General features: G+C 44.8%; 1 protein-coding gene across 2 annotated transcripts; it reads right to left on the bottom strand.

Moving 5' to 3' along the window:
- On the bottom strand, positions 1-27891 carry tchp (trichoplein, keratin filament binding). Of its 2 annotated transcripts, none has more exons than XM_078227289.1 (13): positions 27556-27891; positions 25148-25347; positions 23886-24096; positions 17314-17370; positions 15230-15298; positions 13477-13650; positions 11285-11397; positions 9782-9848; positions 8220-8392; positions 6827-6908; positions 3275-3460; positions 2548-2691; positions 1-2407 (listed from the first exon to the last, which is right to left on the bottom strand). In XM_078227289.1, the coding sequence occupies exons 2-13, from the start codon at positions 25336-25338 to the stop codon at positions 2375-2377; spliced, it is 1500 nt and encodes a 499-aa protein (XP_078083415.1). In that variant the 5' UTR covers positions 25339-25347; positions 27556-27891; the 3' UTR covers positions 1-2374. The 2 variants fall into 2 exon arrangements, with proteins under 2 accessions (XP_078083415.1, XP_078083414.1); XM_078227288.1 differs by lacking the exon at positions 27556-27891 and adding an exon at positions 26274-26391.
- Between the last annotated feature and the right edge of the window lie 109 nt (positions 27892-28000).

Here is a 28000-nt window from a genome sequence, read left to right as displayed (position 1 = left end):
AAAATTAAACATTTCCAGTTTAATGCTCTGAGAATTCAAACACCACAGCGTTAAATTTGAGGTGAAGATGTCATTTCTGTGCATGTTTATTGAAAATGTGCACGGTGACTTTTTAAAGATTTACAGCCCTAAGCTAAGCAAAAATAACTTATAAAATTCACATCAAAAACATAATTATCACTAACCTCATGTTTAAACATGTTATCCAAATTTAGTTGTCCTCCAGAACGTTAAATTAAAAAGTTTTAAAATATTTTGCTTTGATATTTAGACATTCACCAATAATCTTACCACTTTGGTTTTGAAATCTCCCATTTAAACTCTGTTGAATTTAATTAAATCACATTAAATCAAGGCTGTTTCCTTCCAATATAGTTTCCAAACTTTATTCTCATTCTTATTCCACAGCACCAATGTCAATCTTCCATCTTGCACAGTCTCTAAGTAAAGTTTATTTATTAGTCATAATTAAGACTTACATTAACACTGCAATTAAGTTATTGTGAAATTCCTCTAGTCGCTGCACTCTGGCGCCTGTTTGGGTCAATACACCTAACCTGCACGTCTTTCAGACTGTGGGAGGAAACCGGAACACCCGGAGGTAACCCACGCAGACACAGGGAGAAGGTGCAAACTCCACACAGATAGTGACCCAAGCTGGGAATCGAACCCGGATCCCTGGTGCTGTGAGGCAGCAGTGCTAACCACTGTGCCACCCCAGGCCCCTTCCTCAGTTTCTATCTGTTTCCACCTTCCCTTCAGATTAAAAATGTCAGAACAGAGGGAGTAAAGATCTGGGTCACACAAACCAAAGCAAAACCGTTATTAACTAATAGCTAGTGTGACTTCCCAGCCCAAAAAAGAAAATGCTGCTATATAGCAATGTTAATTCCTAATCTAGGAAGAAAGCAAGAAACTGAAGGCCATCAGGAGAATGAGTGAATGGTGAAATTGGTCATTGTTGTGCTTCTAGACTGCCAATGTAATACTTACACATATACTTTCAACAAGAATTAAAAACCTTCAAACACAAGACCCCATAATGAAATCTTTCTGTCCTATATATCTACCTGACCATTTGATAGCCAGGTTAAGTGGTCCATTACAGCAAAAAAACAATGAGTTATATTCAGCTAGTCTTGCAAACAAACGGTGAAGATGCAGTAACACAAACAAAAAGATCAAAATGTGTTATGGATTTAACATTGTAATATCTGGTAATGTTTTCCAACATGTCTGAACTCATGGTGTCAGTTTCCAAACTCCCCACTGCCCTACTTTCCTTGCATGTTGCTTCTTGTTGTTAGGAAGACAGAGAGCATGGGCTGCGCACCGTTCTGTACAGTTAATAGTGCTGTTTGGTCAAATTTGAATGAAGTGCATTTGAACAATGTGAGTAGGGAATTTTGCATTCTTCCCTTCTCCTGCTTTTTCCATTTCCCTGCTGGATGTCCTGGCCAAAACCTGTCAGTTTTAGGCTTCCCTTTCTTGTACTTCGTAGAAGCCTGGTGCAAATATTAGTTAAGACTGGGGACTTAAGTCTCCCTGGTTGAGAGTCCACTAACTAATTTTGCCACTATCATTCACAAGTCCTTGAAATGATCTGACAGCTGATGCCTTTCTAATTTGTAATGTGGGAAGCAACATTATTTACCTACGGCAAAATGGGAGTATTATAATGAATCTGAATCTCTCAGAACCTGGATGAAAGGAATTGAGAATTACATCTGGATCCCACAGGGCATTGATAGCAGCATAGCATGGATTTAGCGCATCAACTTCCCACAAACACCTACCAGAGAAAGAACAATCTCATAGAATCTCTACAGTACAGCAGGCCATTTGGCCCATTGAGTCTGTACCGACCACAATACCACCCAGGTATGCCCACACCTTTACCCCCTAATCCCCCTGACACTTGGATCAATTTAGCATGGCCAATCAACCTAACCCACACATCTTTGGAGAAAGTGCAAACTCCAAAGTCAGTGACCCAAAGCTGGAATTGAACCTGGGTCCCTGGTGCTGTGAGGCAGCAGTGCTAGCCACTGTACCACCCGGACAATCTCCCAGACAACGATGCATATTTACTGCGTACTAATGACAAGCCAGCAACTTATGAAGCAAATGAGGTCCTTAGACAGTTAAACAGCTCTATAGTTTTAGATGAACTCCAGCCTAAATTTCCAAGTTGAGTTTCTCCTTCAATTAAGTACAAATTGTCTACAACATCCATTACATAAAGGGAGTGAAGACTTGGCTCTGTCTGGCTGTGTTGAGAGGTCAAGTAATGTGGATTTGATCCAGATACTCAATCCATTCCAAGGCAAGACTCACATTTCACAAACCAGTCTTACATTTCTCAGCTTCTGAGCTATGTCCAGGCTATTCTTGGTCGGTGGAACATCTAATAAAATATAAAACAGGAGCAATAAAAGTCATGTTTTCACTTTAACAACTGGATAGCTTAGAGCTTTAGTACTAGATAACACTTCCAACTGAGCCACTGCAATGCTCCAGGTATCTATTTTCAATGTGTATAGTTACCTTTGGCTCATAGCCTCGCTGCCTCATCAGCTTAGCCTCATGTCGAAACATCTCTTCCCGTTCTCTCTCTGCAAGCCTTTCCTCATTTTCTTCTTCCTGTTGGCGTTGCAACTCTTCCAACTCCTGCCTCCGCCGTTCTTCAACCTGTGTCAGAAAAATGAAAAAAAGTAAATAGTAGCTGCATTTACCAGTCCTATGTTGTCCAGTATATTTGTTCATTATTTATTGATAGCATGAAAGGCCATTGTGCAATGTTGAGGATTGTAGCAAGCTCTCAATGGATTTTAAGTAGACCTACAGGACTCCTTTCTGAAGCTGCTGGCCTGGAAAGTGAGGAAGGAGAGTAATGTGGGCAGACGTGGAAATTTAGCCTCAGATTTCTTCCTTTTCTTTCTGCTCTAAAGCAGCAGAAAAGTCTTCGACTTCTCATTGTTCCATCAATTAATTGTGTGAAGAAACACAGGAGTAAACCTAGATTTTACTTGTGGAACCATGCGGTTTTCTCCTGCAGACTCACTGAAGCAAATTTATCACCAATTGGTGCTGTGACTAAAATCAGCTAACATCATTGACCAGGTGAATAATCTTTGGTTACACGGCTATTCTCAATGTCTCTGAGGGACAATGCATTACACAATGTACAGCGACCCTCTTAAATACGAACAATAAAAGGACATCCAGTGTCAGGCGATTACTGCCTGTTTATCAATGGAACTGTGGAACAAACCTGTGCTGCGAGCTCCAGTTTGCGAGCTGTTTTCACCTCCTCCTCTTCCTCCTTCTCTCGTTTCGCCGTTTCCTTCACTTCCTCCAGCTCCTGGATCAGCTCCTCACGACACTGAACAGATTCCTCCTGAGCTCGCCGATTCACCTCAATCCTATCCAAGATTTGCCGCTGTCGCCCTACAAGTACCTAACAAGAGATGACCACATTAATTACTCCACTTAAAGCAAACTGTACTCAACAGGTGAGGGACATGTGATACTTTCCAGTTTAGGCTTTCAGGTCAAGTAATGTCCCTTTTAACCCAGTCCAACCTTAAGCCTAACATGATAAGAGCATCCCAATTGCACAAGTGTGATTTTTTTTCCATTTCTCACACCAGTCAGTCTATGAACTCTCTGAGTGACTTTACAATTTAATACTATTTGGTCCCCTACAAACTCTGGGGCAGTTTTGTCCTATCCTCATTTCGCACCATCAGCAGAAGAGAATCTTGTCTGATCATTTTCAGCCATCTACGCTGTGTATTCAGGCATTCCATCCATCTCCTGAAAAAGTAACATGAAAAATCAGGAGCGCTCTGGAAGAATTCTCGGAACAATATGCCAATAAGGAACTGTACAGGGCCAGCATTTGTTGACTATTTCTTATTGTCCTTGAACAGGGTGGCTTGCTAAGCCATTTCAGAGGGCAGTTAAGCGTCAACCACATTACTGTGGGTCTGAAGATATCAATGGGCTGGTAAGGTGGGCAAAGAAGTGGCAAACCGAATTCAACCCAGAGAAAGGCGAGGTGATGCATCTGGGGAGGTCAAACAGGCAAAGGAAAACACAACAAATGGGAGAATACTCAGAGGGTGGAGGAAGTGAGGGACCTCGGAGTGAATGTCCACAAATCCACAAAGTTATCAGGACAGGTCAATAAGGTGGTTAAGAAGGCATATGAAATATTTTCTTTATTAGCCAAGGCATAGAATATAAGAACAGAGAGGTTATGCTGGAACTAATTAAAACATTAGTTAGGCCACAACTCTGTGCAGTTCTGGTCACTTCATTACAGAAAGGATATAATTGCTCTCGAGAGGGTACAGAGGAGATTTAGGAGGATGTTGCCAGGACTGGAAAATTGCAGTGATGAGGAAAGATTGGGTAGGCTGGAGTTGTTCTCCTTGGAACAGAGGCGGCAGAGGGGAGATTTGATCGAGATGTACAAAATTATGAGAGGCCTGGCCAGAGTGGATAGGAAGGACCTAGTTACTTAGAATACCCACAGTGCAGAAGGAGGCCATTTGGCCCATCGAGCCTGCACCGGCAAGAATCCCCAAACAGGCCCAATCCCTGTAACCCCTCAGCAGTACCTTAACAGAGAGGTCAGTGACCAGGGGGCATGGATTTAAAGTGGTTGATAAAAAGCTTTAAGGGGAGATGAGGAAAAATATTTTTCACCCAGAGAATGGTATGGGTCTAGAACTCACACTTGAAAGGATGGTAGAGGCAGAAAATCTCATCTCATTTAAAAGATGCCTAGATGTGCACCTGAAGTGACATAAACTGCAGGGTTATGAGCCAAATGCTGGAAAGTGGGATTAGGCTGGGTGGTTCATTTTATCAGCCAGCTTGGACACGATGGGCCAAGTGGCCCCCTTCTGTGACACAAACTTTCTATGATTCTATGAAGTCACATGTAGGCCAGACTGGGTAAGATGACATAGTTTCTTCACTGAAGGAAATGGGTTTTTACAACAATCGATGACAATTGTCATGGTCACCAGTACTGAGACTAGCTTTGCATTCCAGATTTATTACCTGAATTTGAATTCCACCAGTTGCCAAAGTGGGATTTGAACCCATGTCCGCAGAGCATTAGTTCGAGTCTCTGGATTACAACACCACTGTCTCTCCCTAAATAGACTTGACAGAAGATTCTTAAGTAAAACCATATAGAAATGATGTAGAAATGTCAGTCGAGCTATTCCTTTGATATATGTTAAGAATAAATGTCGGGCAAGCGGAGAAGTTGTCTGTGAACTTTGATTCTGTCATTCTTCCCTACAGCTCCAGGAGGCCCCAGCACCCCAAGGTACCTGGAACAAGTGACCATTCTTCAAAATCCAAACAATAAGAGTAGACAGTGTCCCCACTTCAATGCCTCCCTAAAAGGTGACGAGATAGCAATCAGAAGTCACTGATTTGTCAACTCCCTAGCTTGAAGCTGAGGCAGCCAAAGTAGTCAGCTAAGATTCTCATTGTTACATTGTCAAAACCAATGCTGGCATCATTTTGACAGCAGGGATATTAATGGAACTTTTTTCATTGGAATAAAGTCAAGAGGAGCTCCATTATAGAAATGTCCAAAATTCTGAACAGTTATGGAAAGATAAATCAGGAAAACCTACTTCCATTGAACAGTGAGTAGGTCGATAACTAGACAGCACAAATTTAAAACCATCACCAGAGAGAATCAGAAAAGTATTTTTCCCACAGGGGGTGATTAGGAGGAGGAATGCCCCACCAAAAACAATAGGGGACTGAATACACAACAGCTTTCAAAAGGAAATTAGATTAATTTTTGAAAAATATCAGAGAGAGGAAATTTGGGGGAGACTGAGAGAATGGAACAAAGTTCCATTCAAATGGGATGAAATGGACTTCTGTGTTGTATGATAAATATTGCGAGCTGGTATTTAAATATATTGGCCTCTGCCCTCTGTCAATTATTCGTGGCACTTTATGTTCTTTACTTCAAAGCAACATTTCATCACTTGTTCTGGTTGCCTGTGTGTTTTGAATCATTCCCTGGCTGAAAGTAAAGGCAGGTGACTTTCTCCAAGTCTGGCCAGAGCCACTCCTAAACAAGGTTCTGGGATGGATAAGTTATTTGCTTCCTTGTTCCCTAGGGTAAATTTACTCCACTTTGTATTGACAGTATAACCAAGCATAATAACAGAGAGTGAGGAATTATAGATGCACATCATGTTTCACCAATTGCAAGGTAGCATCAATCGAAAGTCTCCTAGAAAACTAGGAGACTTAGTTAGGTTGACTTAGTTAGGAGACTTACTTAGGTTGACTTAGTTAGGAGACTTAGTTAGACCTAGTTAGGAGTTAGGAGACTTAGTTAGGTTGACTTAGTTAGGAGACTTAGTTAGACCTAGTTAGGTTGATTGGCCGTGCTAAAATTGCCCCTTAGTGTCTTGAGATGGGTAGGTTAGAGGGATTAGCGGGTAAATATGTAGGGATATGGGGGTAGGGCCTGGGTGGCATTGTGGTCGGTGTAGACTCGATGGGCCGAATGGCCTCTTTCTACACTGTAGGGTTTCTAAGATTCTATGATTCTAAACCAGCTAGCACTGGCCACTTATCCTGGGGAGTTCAATGCTTGGAAAGAAAATGCTTAATTCGCATTCACAGATGCGAGGTGGATGTACATAAACACCATTACTGCATTTGTGAGGCTGCCTGAATCGACACTAAGACACAAAATAAATAAAGGCAACAATCTGACATTTTCAAATAATTAATCAGGAAAATCAAGCAAGGAATGTGACCTCCATACCTCCTGCATTAACCGCATTCTTGCTTGTCTCTCTCTCTCCCACTCCTCTTCTCGTTTCTGCCACATACGTTGGGCCTCCTCCCTGGAATCAGAGGATTTTTTTTCAAACTTGAAAGCCCATTTGTGCATCCAACAATTTCAGTCACTATTACAGTCCTGGCTGCACTTACATACTGTCACTGCAAAGTGTTGCATTGAAAATGGAGAAAATAGCCTCTTCAAAGGATGCAACACTTTTAAAGTAATAACCTCCCCAATTTATTCCCAGGACTCAAATGCAGCAAGTCACATTCTATTTATAAAGCTTCTAGGCTCCCAGCAGAAAAACAGATTACGTTATTTGTAGTCCAAGGAAGTTCCTTTCTTTTAACTAGGTGTCACATCCTAGAAATAGAAGCATGGTTTTTGCTTCTTTCAGATGGGGTCTCCTTCCATTGAGTAGGAGACCAGAGCCATACTGATTCCATGAAATTTAAACAAAATGTAGATATTGATTTAGAGGATTATTCGAGGATAAAGCTATTCAATGTCTATTAAATACATCAGAACAGGAATTCTTGCTTAAAATCACAGGTTTACTATGAGAGCTCTGCTCCTGAATAACTTTCATTGCTATGCCAACTCTCGAAAGACATTTTGCTTTCACCACCAAGCAATTTATGCCATGGGTTAAAAGGTGATGGGGTGGACCAAGTGGGAAAAATGGTCCAAGTCAAGGTCAAGTAAAAACTCAATATTTCAATAGCTCACTGGGGAAAGCAGCAGAGTGCACTTGATTGGGACACCAATTATAATTCAAAGTTTCATTATAAGTAGTTCTATTTTGCACAGAAGAGTATTATGTTCGGAAATAATAGACTACAACTGGGCAGTCTTAGCCTGGAGCACTGTCCACAAGAAACCACTAACAAGGGCAGCACAGTGGTAGCACTGCTGCCTCACAGCTCCAGGGACCTGAGTTCGATTCCCGGCTTGGGTCAGTGTGTGTGTGGAGTTTGCACGTTCTCCCCGTGTCTGTGTGGGTTTCTTCCGGGTGCTTTGGTTTCCTCCCACAGTCCAAAGATGTGCAGGTTAGGTGCATTCCGGGATGAGTAGGTTAGAGGGATTAGCGGGGGTAAATATGTGGGATTATGGGGATGGGGCCTGGGTGGGATTGTTGTCGGTGCAGACTTGATGGGCCGAATGGCCTCCTTCTACACTGTAGGGATTCTATAATAATAATCTGTTGGAAGTATTCAACAGAAAGAATGTTTATCTACATATACAAGATTAAATGATTTCATGCTCCTGTGATAAGGAGGGAAGAATCATCTCTTTATCGCTTTCCTTACAGTACAATTGTTTGCCAACCAAATAAATGGCGCATTATCAGCACAAATGATCGATGTCAGACCTAAATATAGTGTCCAGTTCAGCCTCCCGCTCTCTCTCCAACTGCAGCTGCTCCTCAATGACTTTCTTCATCCAGGCTGCATCTGCTCTGGCCCGTTCACGCCTTGCTGACTGCAAGTGTTGGTCCGCCTCTTCGGTTTCAATCAGGGATGCAAGAAATTGGCGATCCATCTCCTGCAAATTGAAAAGATACAAAACAGAGAACTGAGCAATTTAAACTCTACAAAAATCCAATAAAGGGTGGACAGGGTTCTTCCATAAAGAATGCTTAAATAAGTCATTGACGACAGAATCACTCATCAGTACAATGATACGCACCACCTGTAGTCCAGCAATCAGAACTAAAATATGCAGCATTTTGCACCACTTTCCAAAAGCAGTGTTCTCACCGCTGGTCCAGACTGCAGGAACCTGAAGGTTGTTCACCTGCTGCCTGGCCTTTTTGATTTCGATGTCCGTCAACTCATGATAGATGACAATTGCCTCTTGATCAGCCAACAACATTCTAGTTGATTTGAAACTGTTTCCAGGTGAATTAGTAGGGTGTATGAGCAACCCTGCTTGAAGACTGGCATGGTGCATTTGAGCTCCAACATGTTACAACAGGAAATGGCGGGTGGCAGGTCTACACTCACAAATTCCTGTGCTGAGGATCTCCATGTCCTCTGTGCCATCAGTGATATTAATAAACGTACTCTGCCACTGGGAGAAATAGTCACTCTAACTGCCCTCCGCCACGTTAAATGGTTAGTTACAATGACAAGCAATGCATTCACCTCCCTGCCCTACTCAATGAAGGACATTGAAAGATAATGGATCATACTTTGGGCAGCACGGTGGTGCAGTGGTTAGCACTGCTGCCTCACAGCGCCAGAGACGCAGGTTCAGTTCTGACCTTGGGTGTGTGTGTGGAGTTGGTACATTCTCCGCGTATCTGCATGTGTTTCCTCCGGGTGCTCCGGTTTCCTCCCACAGTCCAAAGATGTGCATGTTAGGGGGATTGGCCATGGTAAAAAAGTCCCTTAGAGTCAGGGGGATTGGCGGGGCCGATGCTGGGGTTGCGGGGATGGAACCTGAGTGGGATTGTTATCGGTGCAGGCTCGGTGGGCCAAGTGGCCGACTGCTGCACTGTAGCTATTCTGATTCTATGACACTTTGAAAGTACAGAAACAAGATAAAGCAAATCACTCATTTCACTAATTACTCCCACTTAGATTGTACTGAGGCACTGTTGGAGGATTGATAGGATAAGCTGCTCCTTAGCAATTCATTTGTATTTAACTTCTTACCACACTGTTTTACATCACTCAGAGTCTTTAACTCCTTAAAGTGCTGAATCCACCAAGTGTTGATTGTTCTTTAGAGTGCTTTACCTGGTCTTTTCATTGAAATTCCCCTAACTTACAAAAACATTTTTTCTTCTCCTGTCTTCTCCTTTTGAGCAAGGAGTCTCAAGTTATTTAACAAAGGTGCACATTACACCCAAGCTTGAGCCTACCCTCACCTATTGGTGTAAGACCATTAATGAAACATTTGAACTTTTGGATGATCAGGAACCCTTACCAACTCTTCCTGAACCTGCTGTGCACGTCTTCTCATCTGTGTCTTGTACTGACGATTCAGTATCCGGCTGCAAAGAGGAAGAGAGGACATCAGCACGTGAAGTAATTTTTATTAAAGGAAAAATGCCAATGTTTGAGATTTCATTTATTGAAGGAAAAAAAAAGAATCAGTAAACTTATCAGTTGAAAAAGCCAATGCCAGAGCCCATCGTGACAAGCTGGGGCGGCATTGTGGCCCATCATGCCGGGGTGGCACGGTGGCACAAGGGTTAGCACTGCTGCCTCACAGTGCCAGAGACCTGGGTTCGATTCCCGGCTTGGGTCACTGCCTCTGTGGAGTTTCCACATTCTCCATGTCTGCGTGGGTTTCCTCCCACAGTCCAAAAATGTGCAGGATAGGTGAATTGGCCATGCTAAATTCTCCCTCGGTGTACCCGAACAGATGCCGGAGTGTGGCGACTAGGGGACTTTCACAGTAACTTCATTGCAGTGTTAATGTAAGCTTGCTTGTGACACTAATAAATAAATAAACTTAGTAGAAAGCAAGTCTCTTCCAACTCTAAGATAGCAACAATCCTCCTTGGATTTTTCTGTACCTTTCACTACTCATTACAAATTCTAACCTGAGGAAACATTGGAAATGACAATTTGAGCAGATTCACGAAGGCTGCTTCAGAGTGGTGTATACAAAAGAATCATAATTGAATCCAGTAGCTCAGAGGTATGGAGAGAGGGAGGAGCAGACACCTAAAATGAGCAAGAAAATGTTTGACAAATGGTCAAAGAAAGCCGCACAAACCAGATCTTTCTTTTAAAGTGTTAAAGTGCACTTTCGCCTTGTAAATCACAATGACAATTTCAACAATTTACTCAAACACATGAAGCCACATAGTTACCATGAAACTACAACCGTCCAATGACAGGGTTGTTTTTACACAATAACTGTTGTATCTGTTTTATGGGATATTGATTATGTTACTTATTAAGAACCCCATCCATTTAGGTAATGCAGAAAATGAAAACACAATTGTGCAGAACAATACTGAAGAAACTTTTAAGTGGGCTGAAGAAAGAGAGTGAATATTGTTTAAACATGGTGCATTTAGAAAAATTTCAAAAAAAAATAGAAGAAGGATTGACATTATCAGGTTAATATGAATGGAGAGGCAGAATGGAATAAAAGATTACTGGGACTAAGCGTGGGTAGGGCAGTCACACGGAATGCTGTTACTCCAGTACAAGGCTGCACTGGAACTCCCCACTTTTTCACCATAAGGAAGTCATGATGTGTAAATAAAAAGCATCAGCCCACCCCAAATATGGTTGTAACCTCTTGATAGCCACTTCAAAAGTCTAGGAGCAAATGGTCTGCCCCACATCCAAGGGGGTGGCGGTGGAGAGCGTAAAATGGAACACACCTTTTAGAAATACTGAGAAATCTCCAAACAAATCTGTGATAAATAACAAGCCAACTAATGGATTGCAATCCTGCTTCTGTACGCACCCCAGCTCAGATTTCTTTCGTCGCAGCTCCAACTGCTTCCTTGCCTCTTCCAGCTCCTCCAGCTCCCATTGCTGCTTCAACAATTTCTCCTGTTCCGCTTTGAGATTCTTGGCCTGAAGGACGGCAGACTTGGATTCAGTCAGATCTTCACAAACACCCACTAGCAATGCTAATGCTCTTTGCTGATAGTAAAATAATTCTTGGAACAACCTTCTCATCATACAAAGGTTTGAATTATTGCGTGAATCACAAAACCTCCATTCATCTCTTAACGTTAGGACGTGTTCACCTGCAAAAGGACTGGAACTTATACCCTCCAGCCAAGGACGTTACCACGGGCTACCAAAATGCAGCAGGAATTCTGCTAAACGCAAAACATCTCAAAGACGGGTCAGGCAAAAAGAGATAACAAAATTAAATGTTACTTTTGATTAATCTCCTCATCTCTCTCAAAGGTGCTGAATTTTACACTCCCCTGGCAGGTTTTGAGACTCGGGGTGGGGGGAAAGAATGTGAAATCGCATAGACAGGATTCCCTTGGGATTCCGCCTGCCTCTGAAAGGATTCAATTTTACGCTGAAGCAGGCAGGGCCTTGGATGGAAAGCCCTCTCTTGTCCCTAATTATGCCACTATGGCCACTAAAGGACTTTTTCCCACATAGCCTCATTTCTCAGGCTGACAGGTGCCCAATGATGAAGGGTGGAAATAGAGAAAAGTTTTCATCCTCAATCTCAGGAGAGAAGGTGAAGGGTTGGAGAGGAGGGGGGAGGAGGCGGCAACTCCAAACTCCAATGGAAGAGGCCCCTTCTGACTGGGGGTGCTCTCACCTCACAGTCCTGAGACCTCCTGACTTTCCCCCCCCGCCCCGTTTTCCTACACCGAAACCACCCCCTCGAAACCCTCCGCATCCCCTATCCTCCCCTTCCCGGGACCCCAGCCACTTCCTTGCCACTTAATCTCAGGAATGGCATTGCAGTACCTCTTCCAGCCACCGTAGTGCTTTGCCTGGACGGGCTGGAGAGTTGTCGGCCAATCTGATCGGCTGACAGTTCTTCAAGGTGGGATCTCCTTCCCGAATGAGGATGGAAATTCCGCCTGCTGCCAATCAACAGTCAGAGTGTGAAATGCTACCAGGCCTGTCAGAGTCGGCAGAGATGTGCCAAGTGTCTGCCATCATGAAAATTAGGCCCCAGTGTAAACTTTCTCAGAAATCATCAAGCTTCAGGATCTATATTTAAGAAGAGACACCGAACGTGTCCAGGAACTATAGACCAGTCAGCTTAATATTGCTGTAGAAGAAATAATGGAATCTTTAATAAAGGAGAAACAGAAAAAACAACCAGAAACCAAAAATAAAAAAACTGGGTGCTCCGGTTTCCTCTCTCAGTCCAAAGATGTGCGGGTTAAGTGGATTGGCCATGCTAAATTGATCCTAGTGTCAGGGGGGTTAGCAGGGTAAATGTGTGGGGTTACGGGAATAGGGTCTGGCTGGAATTGTGGTCAGTGCAGACTCGATGGGCCGAATGGCCTCCTTCTGCACTGTAGGGATTCGATGATTCTATGAAAGTAATGAATGATCAACATCAATTTTAAAACGGAACGTTTTGCTTGGCCAACGGCATTGAATTCTTTGAAGAGCTAACAGAGATAATAGGCAAGGACAATGCAGTAGATGTAATCTACCTAGACTTCCAAAAGGCCTATGATAAAGCACCACATAACATGGAAATGGTTGGAGCATGCAGAGCTGGGGACAACTAACAGAACAGACAGCTGTTGGCTGCAAGACAGAAAGATCAGGATGTCAGTGATGTGACCGGTGTTGCTCTCAATTTACAAACAATTTAGATTTTGGAATCAAAAACACAATTTTTAAATTGATGGACAGCACCCAGAAGGGTGGGTTGTGGGCAGAATCTCCCCAGCACCTTTGGTCCCTCTCGCACGATTCTCCGGCAATAAAGCAAATTAGGAGAGACGGTCAACATTGTTCCTGTAGCCATTGCACGGCAAAATGGTGCTCAATCCATTGTCATGCATCCACCTCAATTTATACACCTGAGTGTTAAAGTCACAATGCGCTATTTGATTGGATCTGCGCTTTGCAGAAATCCTAGAGATGGATCTCTTACACAATTCCTCCCTTTTAAACTAAACCTATTTATTCAGGTCTCAACAAATCGGTTCTTACCTCAACCTCACGTAAACGCAGTTCCTCCATTTGCTGTCGCAGAATTTCAGCCTGCTTGATGTCTTCCTGTCTTCTCCGCTCCTCTTCCTGCCTGATTCGTTTCATGGCCTGTTTTCTTGCAACTTCATATTCATTTTCTAATCTTTTCTTCTCCTCCATGTCTGCCTCTTCTTTCTAAATTTGCAAAGCAAGGGAGAGACAAATAAGTTTGCCATTCATGTTTTCTCACCGCCCTTGCAAAATTCAGTGAGAAGCACCTCCCTCAAGGCTGTCCTTAAAACCCACCTCTTTGACCAAGCTTTTAGTAACCTCTACTGGCACCATGGATGAGGTGTGAATAAGATTACATTGTTGCAAGGTAAGGGTGGGTTGTGGGGAGAATCTCCCCGCTTTGGCTTTGAAAACAAAATGAATTTGCGCAGGTTTAATAAGGTCATAATCTGCAGGCATTTGGAGAATATATTGAAACTTGACATTCGTATTGTTCTCCAGGACAAGCAAGAACTATAAGACTGTGATCTCATCTCGGGAGCTTCCAGCAAATGCTGTATGGGGTTGGAATGTCTCTTTGTACAAAAGCTCAACATGAAGCTGGTCCCAAAGAGAGGGAGTGGCTTTGATTTTCAGCTTTACTGGCCAACCTTTGGTTGGGAAACGCATTCAGAAACCAAGCCCGGACAGTAAGGAAGGGAATAAAGATCCACACTAATTTTTTTTTGAGGGAGAAAGTTGAAAGGCAGTCAGGCCCAACAAAGGCTGGGAATAGTTTACTAGGATGCTACTGGGACTTGATGGTTTGAGTTATAAGGAGAGGCTGGATAGACTGGGACTTTTTACTCTGGAGCATAGAAGGCTGAGGGGTGATCTTATCGAGGTCTATAAAATAATGAGGGGCATAGATCAACTAGAAAGTCAATATCTTTCCCCAAAGGTAGGGGAGTCTAAAACTAGAGGGCATAGGTTTAAGGTGAGAGGAGAGAGATACAAAAGTGTCCAGATGGGCAATTTTTTCACACAGGGGGTGGCGAGTGTCTGGAACAAGCTGCCAGAGGCAGTAGTAGAGGCGGGTACAATTTTGTCTTTTAAAAAGCGTTTAGACAGTTACATGGGTAAGATGAGTATAGAAAGATATGGGCCAAATGCAAGCAATTGGGACTAGCTTAAGGGTTTAAAAGAAAAAGGGCGGCATGGATAAGTTGGACCGAAGGGCCTGTTTCCATACTGTAAACCTCTATGACTTTAGTTTAAATGCAAGAGGCTGCTATTTGGTTTAAGTCAACCAAACCTACTTGCTAACGTAGGGAAGAGAAGCATTTTTATTATTTTGGATTTTTACCCAAAGATAGGTTACATAGAGACAAGTAAACAGTTGTAACTATTGCGGGCTGTGTGCTCACATGCTGTGACATAAAGCAGCTTAACCATTCACATCTAGCCTTATCTCACCAAGCGTTTGCTTCATCTGCATTTGGAAAGATTCCAGAAATCTAGAAGATACAAATATCCAGTGCAGATTACGAAAGAATACTATTGTTACTGGGTTATATTATTAAATTGTAGATATTGGATAATACATGTACACCCCCAAACATAAGACACTTAGGCTACTTAAGGGAGTGACTAGCACCACTGTACCTGAGAAAATATCTACGGCAAGGTCTTAAATTTATAACCAGATCCACAACCAAAATTGTGTGTCTACATCACTGTAGGAGGTTTGATGATCTGAAAGTTCAAAATGTTGTTTCCTTACCTGCCGCTTCTCTGTGACCTGTGAAGACCAGCTGTCTGTCACGTGCGTCTTGTGCAATTCTGACTGGATCTGTATCCAAAATAAATAGCCAAAAAATAGATTGATAGTCAACAGCTCCAATATTATTGTATCATGTGACTACCAGGATGATAGAAGACAAACATAGAACATAGAACATAGAACATTACAGCGCAGAACAGGCCCTTCGGCCCACGATGTTGCACCGACCAGTTAAAAAAAAAAACTGTGACCCTCCAACCTAAACCAATTTCTTTTCGTCCATGAACCTATCTACGGATCTCTTAAACGCCCCCAAACTAGGCGCATTTACTACTGATGCTGGCAGGGCATTCCAATCCCTCACCACCCTCTGGGTAAAGAACCTACCCCTGACATCGGTTCTATAACTACCCCCCCTCAATTTAAAGCCATGCCCCCTCGTGCTGGATTTCTCCATCAGAGGAAAAAGGCTATCACTATCCACCCTATCTAAACCTCTAACCAAGATGATCTTGGTCCTTTCTCACCGAGCTGTTCTTATGTTCCTACGGGATTACCATTTTAAAGAGGGCTCCAAAAAGTGCTATTTGTGCAACAGGCTCCTGTATCAAACTAACCTGGGTCACTAACTATGGTTCCCATTGCTGTTGTGCTAAACGTACAGACAGTTTTTCCAAGGTCGTTTTCAGAGCACCTCAGCACAAATACTGGGCTTTCTCAGGTTCAAGTGAATTCTCACTTCAGTAACATTCTTCAAACATTGAAAAATGTAAAGGTCCGGCTATCCCAGGCTGCTACAAGTGACATAACTTCACTGCAAAAGCTCGACTGACTCTCCCATTACAAACTCCACACGGAGTTAGAAAAGTCAGCTGTATTGCTCTCTGAAAGTCCGGTATCATGCTCTCAGTGCTGTCCTTCATTATAAGCAACACAGGGACCTAATTTTAAACACAAAAGAAGTTCATCGTGACGAGCAAGAGACTGACTGAAGAGACAGGACAGTGAAGCTGAGCTAAGATTGTTAAAAATGATGTGTAGAATGTTTTTGACCAATTCTTTCAGCTTCAAAAGATAGCGACTGAAGCCCTCACTCTGATCACTAACCATTAATCCTTGCTGGAAAATATACGGGGGGAGGGGGTGGGGAGAGACACACATGAGATAAAGAAAAGATCAGTGGTTCACTATGCTACACTATCCCAGAGTTGATAAACCTACCAAGACTCATTATCTTGGCTCAAAGGTGAAGAATAGTAAGTTAGGTGAAACATGGCCAGTGCAAGCGACATGAAAAGTTAAAAGTTTATTTATTAGTCACAAGTGGGCTTACATTCACACTGCAATGAAGTTACTGTGAAAATCCCCTAGTCGCCACACTCCGGCATCTGTTCGGGTAGACTGAGGGAGAATTTAACATGGCCAATGCACCTAGTCTGCACATCTTTGGATTGTGGGGGGAAACTGGAGCACCCGGAGGAAACCCACGCAGACATGGGGAGAATGTGCAAACTCCACACAGACAGTGACCTAAGCTGGGAATTGAACCCAGGTCCCTGGCGCTGTGAGGCAGCAGTACTAACCACTGTGCCACTGACATGAGTGACTTCAGGGAAGACCTGGGGGAAAGCTCTTAAATAAAACCAATGTCTGCAAGGGTTGGATGGAGCTCTTTCAAAATTCCTTTTACACAGTTGCTTATTAGCTTTCACAGAAGATAGTCTACATCAGCCCACACTAGGTTCCACGCTAGATTTGAATGAAGGTTCTGATGCCCTTCCCCTTACAACCGCTTCCTTTTCTGCCAAAGGTGCACCTTACTGCTTGGTCTTGGATCTTGCACAAGGAGCTGGAGTCCTTTTGTTACATGCAGTGCCACTTTGAACTATTTGGATGTTTCAGATATATCTGTACTGGGATCTTTGTTGCATTGAAAAAAATGCCGATTGCCCTTCCTCGAGTCCACAAAGGACTCTAATCAGGTTGAAGCTGCTATCCACCAAGACCACCAGGTATAGACATTAATTCACAACTGAACCAAAACAAGCCAGCTTCTCCTCCTCTGCGAGACAGCCTCAACTCACTTGTTGCAGTTCTTTATTGTTCTTCTTCCAGTGTTCATGCAACAGCTGTTCAGCCACCTGAGGACAGAGGCACAGAGATGTTTAGTGCAAAATGCATCGCGTCTCAATATAATTTTCCATGGTCAAATACAGCTGCAAAACTAAACTGCCGGGAAAGAAAGCCTAGATTAAAGGCATTGAAGATTCACTGGCCTGATTCCTGGAATGAGGGGATTCTCCTATGGGGATATTGGGGGAGGTGCAGTTGAGACAGAAGCTTAGCAATGATCTCACTGAGTGGCGGAGCAGGCTCAAAGGGCCAAATGGTCTACTACTGCTCTTATTTCTTATACTCTTTTTCTTACACTTCACTAAGAAAATCAAGGTACGAGTCTATGTGAAAAGCTCCACTTACTGTCTCAGAAGTACCACAATTATAGCAATTAACATTAGCCCATATTCAGCAGCCAGATTAGTTAGAGGCTGCACGATAAACATGGAGGATATATATATTAAAGTTCCCCTTATGGCTCCATAGGTAAATCTATCACCTAATTAATATGGAGGTTAGCTGACCTCAGCAGGTGCCAATAAAAGCATTTCAATTTATCACAGTGTCCCAGGACTTGGAAGGAGAAAAGTCAACTAAGATTGTTATCCAGATTGCCATGTAGGATTTTTGCTGGAAAGTGCAATTAATGTGGACCTCGGGCGAGGACAGATTTTGGCTTGTCTTTGACAGGATCTCTTTGTGGATAATAGCCTACTGACACTATTTGAAATTGCATTTGATTAAAACAGAATGTCTATTTTCACTGTACACTATAAACTCTCCAGTACGGACTGCTTGGGATCAAGTCTTTTCTGGATTTCAGAATTTTCTGGATTATTAATTGACATTAGGATATCTAACCACAAGTTAACTGGAAAATACCCTAGATATAAATATCTATCTAAAACATTATAAAGTGAGTAATAAAAATTGTTTTTCTTATCCAGAAACCATACGTTCCATGTTTCGGCTCCCAAAGTACTGAACTAAAACAATGTTGATGATGCTGAGGGAACAGGTGATTCCACACACTGCTTTATTTGCACTGCTGCAAAGGGAGAAAGCAAGAGAACGAGAGAGAGAGAGAGAAAGAAAGAGCCAGAGAGAGACACCAACAGAAACAGAGAGATATGGAGATATAGACTGACAGAGAGAGATGGACCAACAGGCAGAGATTCTGAGAGATAAGGACATAGATTGATGGAGAAGTGGACTGGCAAAGAGAGACAAAGATAGCATAGATAGAGAAATCAAGTGTGTTTGTAACCTCACAATGTGTTTTCCCACACCAGGCATTTCATTTTATTCTTGATCAATATGAAGTTTTGCCTCTCACTGTCATGGCCCCTCTGCATGAGTCATTGGCCCGGAATTCTCCGGCCGTTCATGCCCTGCCACCAATGCCAGAGAGAACAGGGAATTTGGTGCTCAGCCACATTTCTGTTCATTGTAGTGAAATGGGAGAATCCCGCTGGTGTAAACAGCCGGAGAATTGCACCCATTGGGCGGGATTTTGCGAGATATTTTCTAAGTGTCTAAGTGTGAAAATGGGAGGGTTGCTGATCGGGCAAGTTTTCACGTCCAATTTTATGCACTCAATCTTTGAAAATATGGGCTAGACCATTTCTAGCTGCTTGAGGCAGTGGGCGGGGCCTAATTTGCCAGACAGCCTGCAGCTCAGACTGTCTGCAGCTGATCTGCCCTCACAAGGGAGAGCTCCATAAGAACCCCAAGGATGGACAGACAGGCAGGCAGGCAGTTCAGGAAGATGCCCTCCCCCGATTTTCTGATGCTGATCTTGCCAGGTTGCTGGAGGCAGCGGAGGAAAGGTGGGACACCCTCTTTCTCCCAGCAGGATGCCGTCCCAGATGAAGGGATGGAAACGCAGCCTGGGAGGCAGTGATAGCATGCGTTAGTGCCAGGGTACTGGCCAGGGCAACGAGGAAGCAGTGCCACAAGAAACTGAATCACTTTATCCGGACAGCAAGGGGGAGTGTTTTACCTCATCTAGCATCTTCCCCCTAAATGACCCCCAGATCCCCACCCCCAGCACCCTGCATGCTTTCAGCCCCTGACCTCCAAGCACCTCCCTTCTCCCACCCAAGAGTATCACAACCCTTGGCCCCCGAGGGCCACCCCCTGAAACCCTGCAGGACTTGTGCCATTAGATTTGACGTGGCTCCTTCTGTCCCCACAGGAGAAGAATACCCATAATCATTGGGAGAGGGCGAAGACAGGGGGGGCGGTGAGCCTGAGATCCGGGTCCTCACCTCCTTTGAGGAGCGGGGGCACTGGAGCTTGCGGGAGAGGAGGGGATGCGGACCATTAGGCGACAGCATAGTTGGGCTGGAGCACAGAAGTGAGCACCTACCAACTCTCCACTTGTTGGAGAAATCTCAAGTAAGTTGCATGCAGCCCAGATTCCTCTCCCGCCCTTGTGCTTAACCTTGTGTCCTGTGTTGCAGGAAGTGACCCCACGTGCCTGGGCCATCTGGCACTGCCGCTCCCACCCATCCTGCCCCTGACAGCTTGGAAGACTCCTCGGAGGAAACGGATGAAGGGAGCTCCGATACCGGTACCAGTTTTGCGTCAGCTTCCACCTCGCAACTCACCATGACAGAGACTCTCACATCGGGAGGTCAAGTTAGTGGCGAGGCATCTGATGGTCGCTCTCTGCTGTGCACGACACATCTGCTAATGTACATCGGATGGAGGAGGGAACATCCAAGTCCTCTGGCACGCAGGGACCTGCTGGAGGCGAGGACTCAGCTGGCCCCAGGCTACATGCTGGGTCATTTCTCCCTCAACTGCTGGTGATGCAGCAACAGAGCCAGGGAATGCAGGAGGGGCTGACAGCAACACTGGACTAACTGGAGGCTGTTGGGAGGAGTCCCAAAGCCTTCAGGCGGACCAGCTATTGCCTGTCCTGTGTGGTTCCGGGTCCACTGCAAGGGTACGCAGTGAAAAGCCTGGGGCAGGGGATCCTCACCAAGCGATGGCCGAGTCACAGCAGGCCACGGAGTCCCAGAGGGCCACAGCTGAGTCACAGCAGGTCACAGCTGAGGGCCTCAACAGGCTTCCCGAAATTATGTGACTGAGAGGCTCGAGAGCTTGCAGGAGACCCAGCGAGACAGTGCTGAGACACAGCAGGCAATGGCAGCAGCCTTTGAGAACATTGCCCAGTCACAGGCGGTCATGGCTAAGGGCCCAGTCTCAGAGGGCACTTGCTGCTGCCATTGACAGGTGTCCCCTGACTCAGAGAGCCTTTGCAGAGGGCTCGACCACCAGAGATGATTCTCCAGGACTGGCAGGATTCTTCACCAGGGTCTTGAGGGCGACATGGGTTGAGTCTTTAACCCCCTGCACATTTGGCATTCCCACGATGGTTGCGAATCCTGTAGTCCGGGCTTCCTGCTGGGCCTGGTCAAATTAATATACTGGCCAGCCCGGGCCACACTTGTGGACAGATGGTTGGGAAATGTCACAATGGTCTCCATTGGCAGTCTGGAAGGACCTGATGGCATAAAGGTTTAAGGCGGCCATCACCTTCACAGCTACCAGGAGTGGGTGCACCACCATGCTCTAAGGTTCCAGGTCCTGCAACAAATGGCACTGGTGACGCACTGTCTCCTTTCGGAGCCAGAGCCATTGGCGGCACGTGGTGTCCGACAGTTGCTCGAAGGACACTCGTTTGCAGAACTGGCAGGGTCTCCGTTCCCTCCTTCTCCTGCAACCTCCCTCCCCAACCCCTCAGGGCAAATGGCGGCCATGTTCTGCCTCTGGTGGCTGTCTGCCTCTACTCCAGCGAGTGATAAGACCTAGGCCTCCTCTGCTCGCAATTCATCCTCCTGCTCCTCCTCCTCAGCTCCAGCAGCAACCAAAGAACAGCAAGATCAATGGGTTGCATTGCAAAAGTTATCTGAAGAGGGGTGGGCAGAATTTGGGGAAGGCAAGAGACAGATGGAGAGGTTAAAGAATTGTGCTTGCTAATGACACTGTGGTGAATGCAAAAAATGCAAATTGACGTTTTGCCCGTTCTGGGTGGGCTCCCGATCGTGCCGATTTTCTTTTTGGTAAAATGGGAATGGGTGCAAAAATGACGAGACAGAGTACAGGAATGAGATAGAGAATCTGGTGAACTGGTGCGGCAACAATAATCTCTCCCTCACTGTCAATAAAACGAAGGAGATTGTCATCGACTTCAGGAAGCGTAAAGGAGAACATGCTCCTGTCTACATCAACGGGGATGAAGTAGAAAGGGTTGAGAGTATCAAGTTTTTAGGTGTCCAGATCACCAACAACCTGTCCTGGTCCCCCCCATGCTGACACTATAGTTAAGAAAGCCCCACCAACGCCTCTACTTTCTCAGAAGACTAAGGAAATATAGCATGTCAGCAACGACTCTCACCAACTTTTACAGATGCACCATAGGAAGCATTCTTTCTGGTTATATCACAGCTTGGTATGGCTCCTGCTCTGTCCAAGACCGCAAGGAACTACAAAAGGTCGTGAATGTAGCCCAATCCCTCACGCAAACCAGCCTCCCATCCATTGTCTCTGTCTACACTTCCCGCTGCCTCAGCAAAGTAGCCAGCATAATTAAGGACCACACTCACCCCGGACATTCTCTCTTCCACCTTCTTCCGTCAGGAAAAAGATACAAAAGTCTGAGGTCACATACCAACCGACTCAAGAACAGCTTCTTCCCTGCTGCTGTCAGACTTTTGAATGGACTTACCTCGCATTAAGTTGATCTTTCTTTACACCCTAGCTATGACTAGGGTGTCAAATCACCCTATGACTAGGGTGTTTAAATCAAAAAAGAGGGTGCCATTCCTGCTGGTCACATTGGGCCCAATTTTACAACATTTTCCCGCTGCAAAACGGGCACGGTGAGATCGTAAAATTCCACCCACCATCTTCATAAGAGAAAGAAAGAAAATGATAGAAAAGAAAAATCAGCACAATAATCCAACCCGCTACTGAATCCTCCCACAAATACCAAAATCTCTTCATTTTGTTTCAAGTCTGAGGGCTTTCCTGTAGTTGAAGCGTGCACATGACATATTACAATGTGTCAAATTTTGTCTAATAGCACTCCTATCAACCTCTCTGGTGTGTTTTAACCACATTAAAGGTGCCATATAAATGTAAAATGTTGTTGTTGAAGGGGCTCTAAGAGTATCACAGGTTACACTCTTCTATCAGATTTCAACCAGTAACACTCTCCTTGGCATCCATTATTCCATATATAAAGTGCTTAAACGCACAGATTAGATTACATGCTGTAACTTACTCCCAGATATCCATTATTCTTTATGAATGCATTGAACAAGAACAAAGAACAGTACAGCACAGGAAACAGGCCCTTCGGCCCTCCAAGCCTGTGCCGCTCCTTGGTCCAACTAGACCAATCGTTTGTATCCCTCCTTTCCCAGGCTGCTCATGTGACTATCCAGGTAAGTCTTAAACGATGTCAGCGTGCCTGCCTCCACCACCCTACTTGGCAGCGCATTCCAGGCCCCCACCACCCTCTGTGTAAAAAACGTCCCTCTGATGTCTGAGTTATACTTCGCCCCTCTCAGCTTGAGCCCGTGACCCCTCGTGATCGTCACCTCCGACCTGGGAAAAAGCTTCCCACTGTTCACCCTATCTATACCCTTCATAATCTTGTATACCTCTATTAGATCTCCCCTCATTCTCCGTCTTTCCAAGGAGAACAACCCCAGTCAACCCAATCTCTCCTCATAGCTAAGACCCTCCATACCAGGCAACATCCTGGTAAACCTTCTCTGCACTCTCTCCAATGCCTCCACGTCCTTCTGGTAGTGCGGCGACCAGAACTGGACGCAGTACTCCAAATGTGGCCTAACCAGCGTTCTATACAGCTGCATCATCAGACTCCAGCTTTTATACTCTATACCCCGTCCTATAAAGGCAAGCATACCATATGCCTTCTTCACCACCTTCTCCACCTGTGTTGCCACCTTCAAGGATTTGTGGACTTGCACACCTAGGTCCCTCTGTGTTTCTATACTCCTGATGACTCTGCCATTTATTGTATAACTCCTCCCTACATTATTTCTTCCAAAATGCATCACTTCGCATTTATCCGGATTAAATTCCATCTGCCACCTCTCCGCCCAATTTTCCAGCCTATCTATATCCTGCTGATTCGATTACAATGTGTAACTCATTCCCAGATATCCAAGCAGCAAAGTTCCGCCACTTGCAACCCTTGAATTGTACACCAGTGAATGTCATCAGGGTATTCTATCACGGAAGTATAACAACCAAGCCTGATGCACAGACACACCACTTTCCTGCTGATCCCACTGGATCAGTAATGGCAATCTGGCTGATTTCCTTACAACCACCCACTTATACCAATTATAACTATGGTGCCCCAACCCTTGCCTGACTGCAATCAGCTAACTCGACACAGACCAGAGATCTTCCTGGTCTATATGGCCCAACTCCACACCAGTTGGCGACTTATCTTCTGGACTACTTGGAAGCTCCAAGCCAAACACTTTCCTACCTTTCTCCTGCGCTCCTCGCGGGCAGATTTCAGTTCCTCAGTCTTCACCTTTGCATCCTGGATGAAAGAACCTGCATCTACCTTCAGTTCACGCAGTTCTTCTTCAAGGAGATCTTGTTCCTCTTGCAGTAAGCGCTGCAACTTTTTCCGTCGTTGCTCCAGGTTACACAACTTTTCCTGCTGCTGCTGATTCTGGTGATACGCTGCCATGCTGCCAAAGAAAAAGTGCCTAAATATCCTCTTCTCACAGCTAGAAACAAATGATTCACTTCACAAAGTTCTGGTCCAATAGCTCTGGTAGCCTTCCACTTAATACCCATTCTCAACTGGCACATGCTCAGTTTGGAAGACTTAACAGTAATGGCTGGATTTAACCTTAGGTTCCAAAGAGAATTTGAACCAACTATGCCTCCCCTCCCATACCCCTTCCCTCACAGCACCATGGGCCCGGGTTCAATTCTGGCCTCGGGTCACTGTCTGTGTGTAGTTTGCACGTTCTCCCCATGTCTGCGTGGGTTTCCTCTGGGTGCTCCGGTTTCCTCCCACAGTCCAAAGTATGTGCGGGTTAGGTGGATTGGCCATGCTAAATTGCCCTTTACTGTCAGACAGACTAGCGAGAGTAAATGTATGGGTTATGGTGATAGGGCCTGGGTGGGATTGTGGTCGGTGCAGACTCGATGGGCCGAATGACCTCCTTCTGCATTGTGTGATACTATGATTCTATTCTATGATTGCAATAAAATATAGAAAATAACTATTCACCTGGCTCTGGGTATAAATACACTAAATAGTCTGACACAAAGGCATACAGTTAGAGAAGTAAGAGATTGGATCCTTGCTCCACACTGATTTTACAGATCTTGCTTGAGCAGAAATAGTGATTCTACAAGTATGCCAGAACCCTGGACTATAGTGAGAGAAAAGGAGTCACCCTGGTTCCTGCTGGTGACACTTAATCATCCTGGATTCTTGCTCATTATTGCTTCAAGGAAACTTAAGAACATTGGGTAAAGAAATAATCAAGCTTGGCTGTGACATTGTTAAATTAAAATAGCCCATTCATCTTCTCACCATAAATATGAACAATAGAGGTCATCTAGATCTCTGCAATCATATCCCGGCTCCTCCTGAAAAGGAGAGAAAATACAGAAGACAGGCAAACTAGCTACTATCTTTGCCACCCTTCACTCAAAGAGATGCCCAACTCCATGTTCTCACTAGCAAGGGGTCTCCTGATAAAAACGCTGGCTTTTGTTTTCTACCTTTGCTGGTAGGACTGTCTTGAACTCCACTGGGCCTGTTTACTGCTCCGGACATCGTGTTTTTTGAAGTATTGATGGTGCAGCTCCCACTGCCTGCGAAGGCGCTCCTCCTGATCCCGCTGACGAACAATGTGCTGTTCCAGCACTCGATTCCGGCTACTCCATCTGGATGGGATTGTAGGTAAGGCCATCTCCGGGACCTAGGGAATCAAATCAAAGCTAGCAGTCACAGCACATTAGAAATAACTGTTCTGGAATTCTGAATGTTCAAAAGAGAACCATGATTATGTTTTCTCTCATTTTCTCCCTTAACATGTCTGACAAGCACTAACCTTTGGAATTCACGTATACAAGCACCCTCTATTAACTTGCTCAAATACTAGCTTCATGGCTGAGAAGTGATAGTGATTGCAAGTGAGCGATACAACTTAAATCATCATATCTGAGCCCAGATCCAATCTGACATCTCAAATTTTTGTCATCTCATGTTATCTACTTATTTCAATTTGTTGGGTAATTTTCTTTGGCAGCAATTTGTCTGGGGAGACAATCGTTTGAACCCTGGTGGTCAACTCTGTAAAATGTTGCCTGGTGTGACTGAGGAACCCACTCTCGCAATGGCACGGGCTACTGCATTTGCTGAAGTTGATGACAGTGGCCCACGAAGGTGGAAGGGTTTAAAGTCTTTTCTGGGCCTCCTTCTTGGCCAACTGAGTTTCCCGTTTCACTGCAACTCTTCCTATACCCCTCCAGTCAGGCACCCTCCAGAGGTCACAGCCCCAGATGACTATCTCATTGCGACTTCTTGCAAGCTGTGCCCAGCATATCCTCTAATTCTATCTTTAATTCTCATTCCATACTTTTAAAACTCTATTTTAACTCTTAACACTACATTCTGCACCCTCTCCTTTCCTTCTCTATGTACAGTATGCATTGTCTGTATAGCACACAAGAAACAATACTTTTTACTGTATACTAATACACGTGACAATAATAAATCAAATCAAAATCAGTTGTCCATCTCAATGTCTGCTATCTTCACAAAAATTAGATACGCGGCTAAACTCTGCTTCAATTCTTTTTTTTTTAACTATTCCATTTATTTACGGCCTTTGGTCGCTCATACCAGAAGGGCATTGCTGAGATGGTTAGCCATTGCTTATTGTCTGTGCATGACACAAGGATTCAGCTGTGTGAATGGTAGAAACAAAATTGAATGACTCCATCCTTCCTAAAGAAACAGAATGCTGGAAAAACTCAGCAGGTTTGTCAGCATCCGTGAGGAGAGAGAACAGAGTTAAAGTTTTAAGTCCATTCAGCTCTTTATCAAAACTGAGAGGGAAAATCTGTTAGATACTTAGAAATCTTAGAAACCCTACAGCACAGAAAGAGGCCATTCAGCCCATTGAGTCTGCACTGACCACAATCCCACCCAGGCCCTACCCCCATATCCCTACATATTTACCCACTAATCCCTCTAACCTACACATCCCAGAACACTAAGGGCAATTTTAGCATGGCCAATCAACCTAACCCGCACATCTTTGGACTGTGGGAGGAAACCGGAGCACCTGGAGGAAACCCACACAGACACGACAGACACACAGACAGTGACCCAAGCCAGGAATCGAGCCCAGGTCCCTGGAGCTGTAAAGCAGCAGTGCTAACCACTGTGCTACCGTGCCGCCCTATACTATTGTAGCTGGAAGAGATTGCAACAGAAGCGTAGAAAACTTCAGGACAATAGATAGATGAAAGGGTGGAGCAAGGGAGCCGGGAGGGGCGGTTCTTGCACTGAGACTAAACTGTTATGGGATATTTAAAAAGGGGGGTTAAGATGGAGGAGAAAGGTCACAGTCTAAAGTTGTTGAATCCAATGTTGATCAATGTCCAATCAATGATCAATGGCATAGTGGCAAGCAGTGCTGCCTCCCAGCGCCAAGGACCAGGGTTTGATTCCTGGCTTGAGTCACTGTGTGTGTGGAGTCTGCACGTTCTCCACATGTCTGCATGGGTTTCCTCCGGGTGCTCCGGTTTCCTCCCACAGTCTGAAAGACACGCTGGTTGGGTACATTGGCCATGCTAAATTCTCCCTCAGTGTACCCGAACAGGTGCTGGAGTGTGGCGACTAGGGGATTTTCACAGCAATTTTATTGCGGTGTTAATATGAGCCTACTTGTGGCAATAATTTAAAAACTCCTTCCCATCTCTGGGGAAAGCATTTTGATTTAAATATGATACTGATTCTGACAAGTCACTGAGGGGGAGCAAGTTGAGGTGATGAATTTGCAGCAAGATAATCCAGTAAGACTGCAAGTGACGGTTAGGCCACAGGAGCCCATCACAATGTGAGAGTTACAGACACCAGCCCTCACTGGTATCCCTCCCATTGCTTTCCCACTTATTACCTTTCCGACTGCCTTTAAAACAGGTTTGATTTCAGGTACAAAGATGCTGCGGCCTGACAAGGCCTCGGCTGCCCCGCTCTCGATTTGTCAGCTTCCCCAGAGGGCCAGCGGGGATTAAACTGCTCCCTCCCTCGGCGCCTGGACTCGGTGCCCAACACTCTGACTGAATGGACTGGGCAGCCGCCGCCTCTGTCCCTCAGCCCGCCGCCGCTCCCGGGGAGCTCCAGCCGTTTATCCCCCGCTGTCCCCGTCGCTCTTGGTAACCAGCACCGCTTCCGCCCTCATTGATTCAAACCGCAACCTCCCCCCGCAGAAACGCGCTTTCGAAACATCAGCTCAGAACTCCCAAACTCTCCCCCTCTCACACCAGGCAAAGTTTAATTTATTTATTTATTAGTGTCCCTTTAACCAGTTTTTTAAGTTTTTACGTTTATTTATTAGTGTC

Source organism: Mustelus asterias, chromosome 13, assembly GCF_964213995.1.
Source record: "Mustelus asterias chromosome 13, sMusAst1.hap1.1, whole genome shotgun sequence".
Lineage (NCBI taxonomy): Eukaryota > Metazoa > Chordata > Chondrichthyes > Carcharhiniformes > Triakidae > Mustelus > Mustelus asterias.
This window is presented reverse-complemented; position numbering and strand designations above follow the sequence as displayed.

Bases quoted from the DNA above. Each gene is read 5' to 3' on its own strand.
- tchp (XM_078227288.1), bottom strand. From the start codon at position 26,303: ATGGCTAACCATCTCAGCAATGCCCTTCTG. The intron at 24,097-25,147 runs GTAGAAAACAAA...TTTCTTTGGCAG, and splicing joins AGACAGTCCTACCAGCAAAG to CATGGCAGCGTATCACCAGA. The intron at 13,651-15,229 runs GTAAGGAAACAA...TTGCAAATTTAG, and splicing joins AGGTCACAGAGAAGCGGCAG to AAAGAAGAGGCAGACATGGA.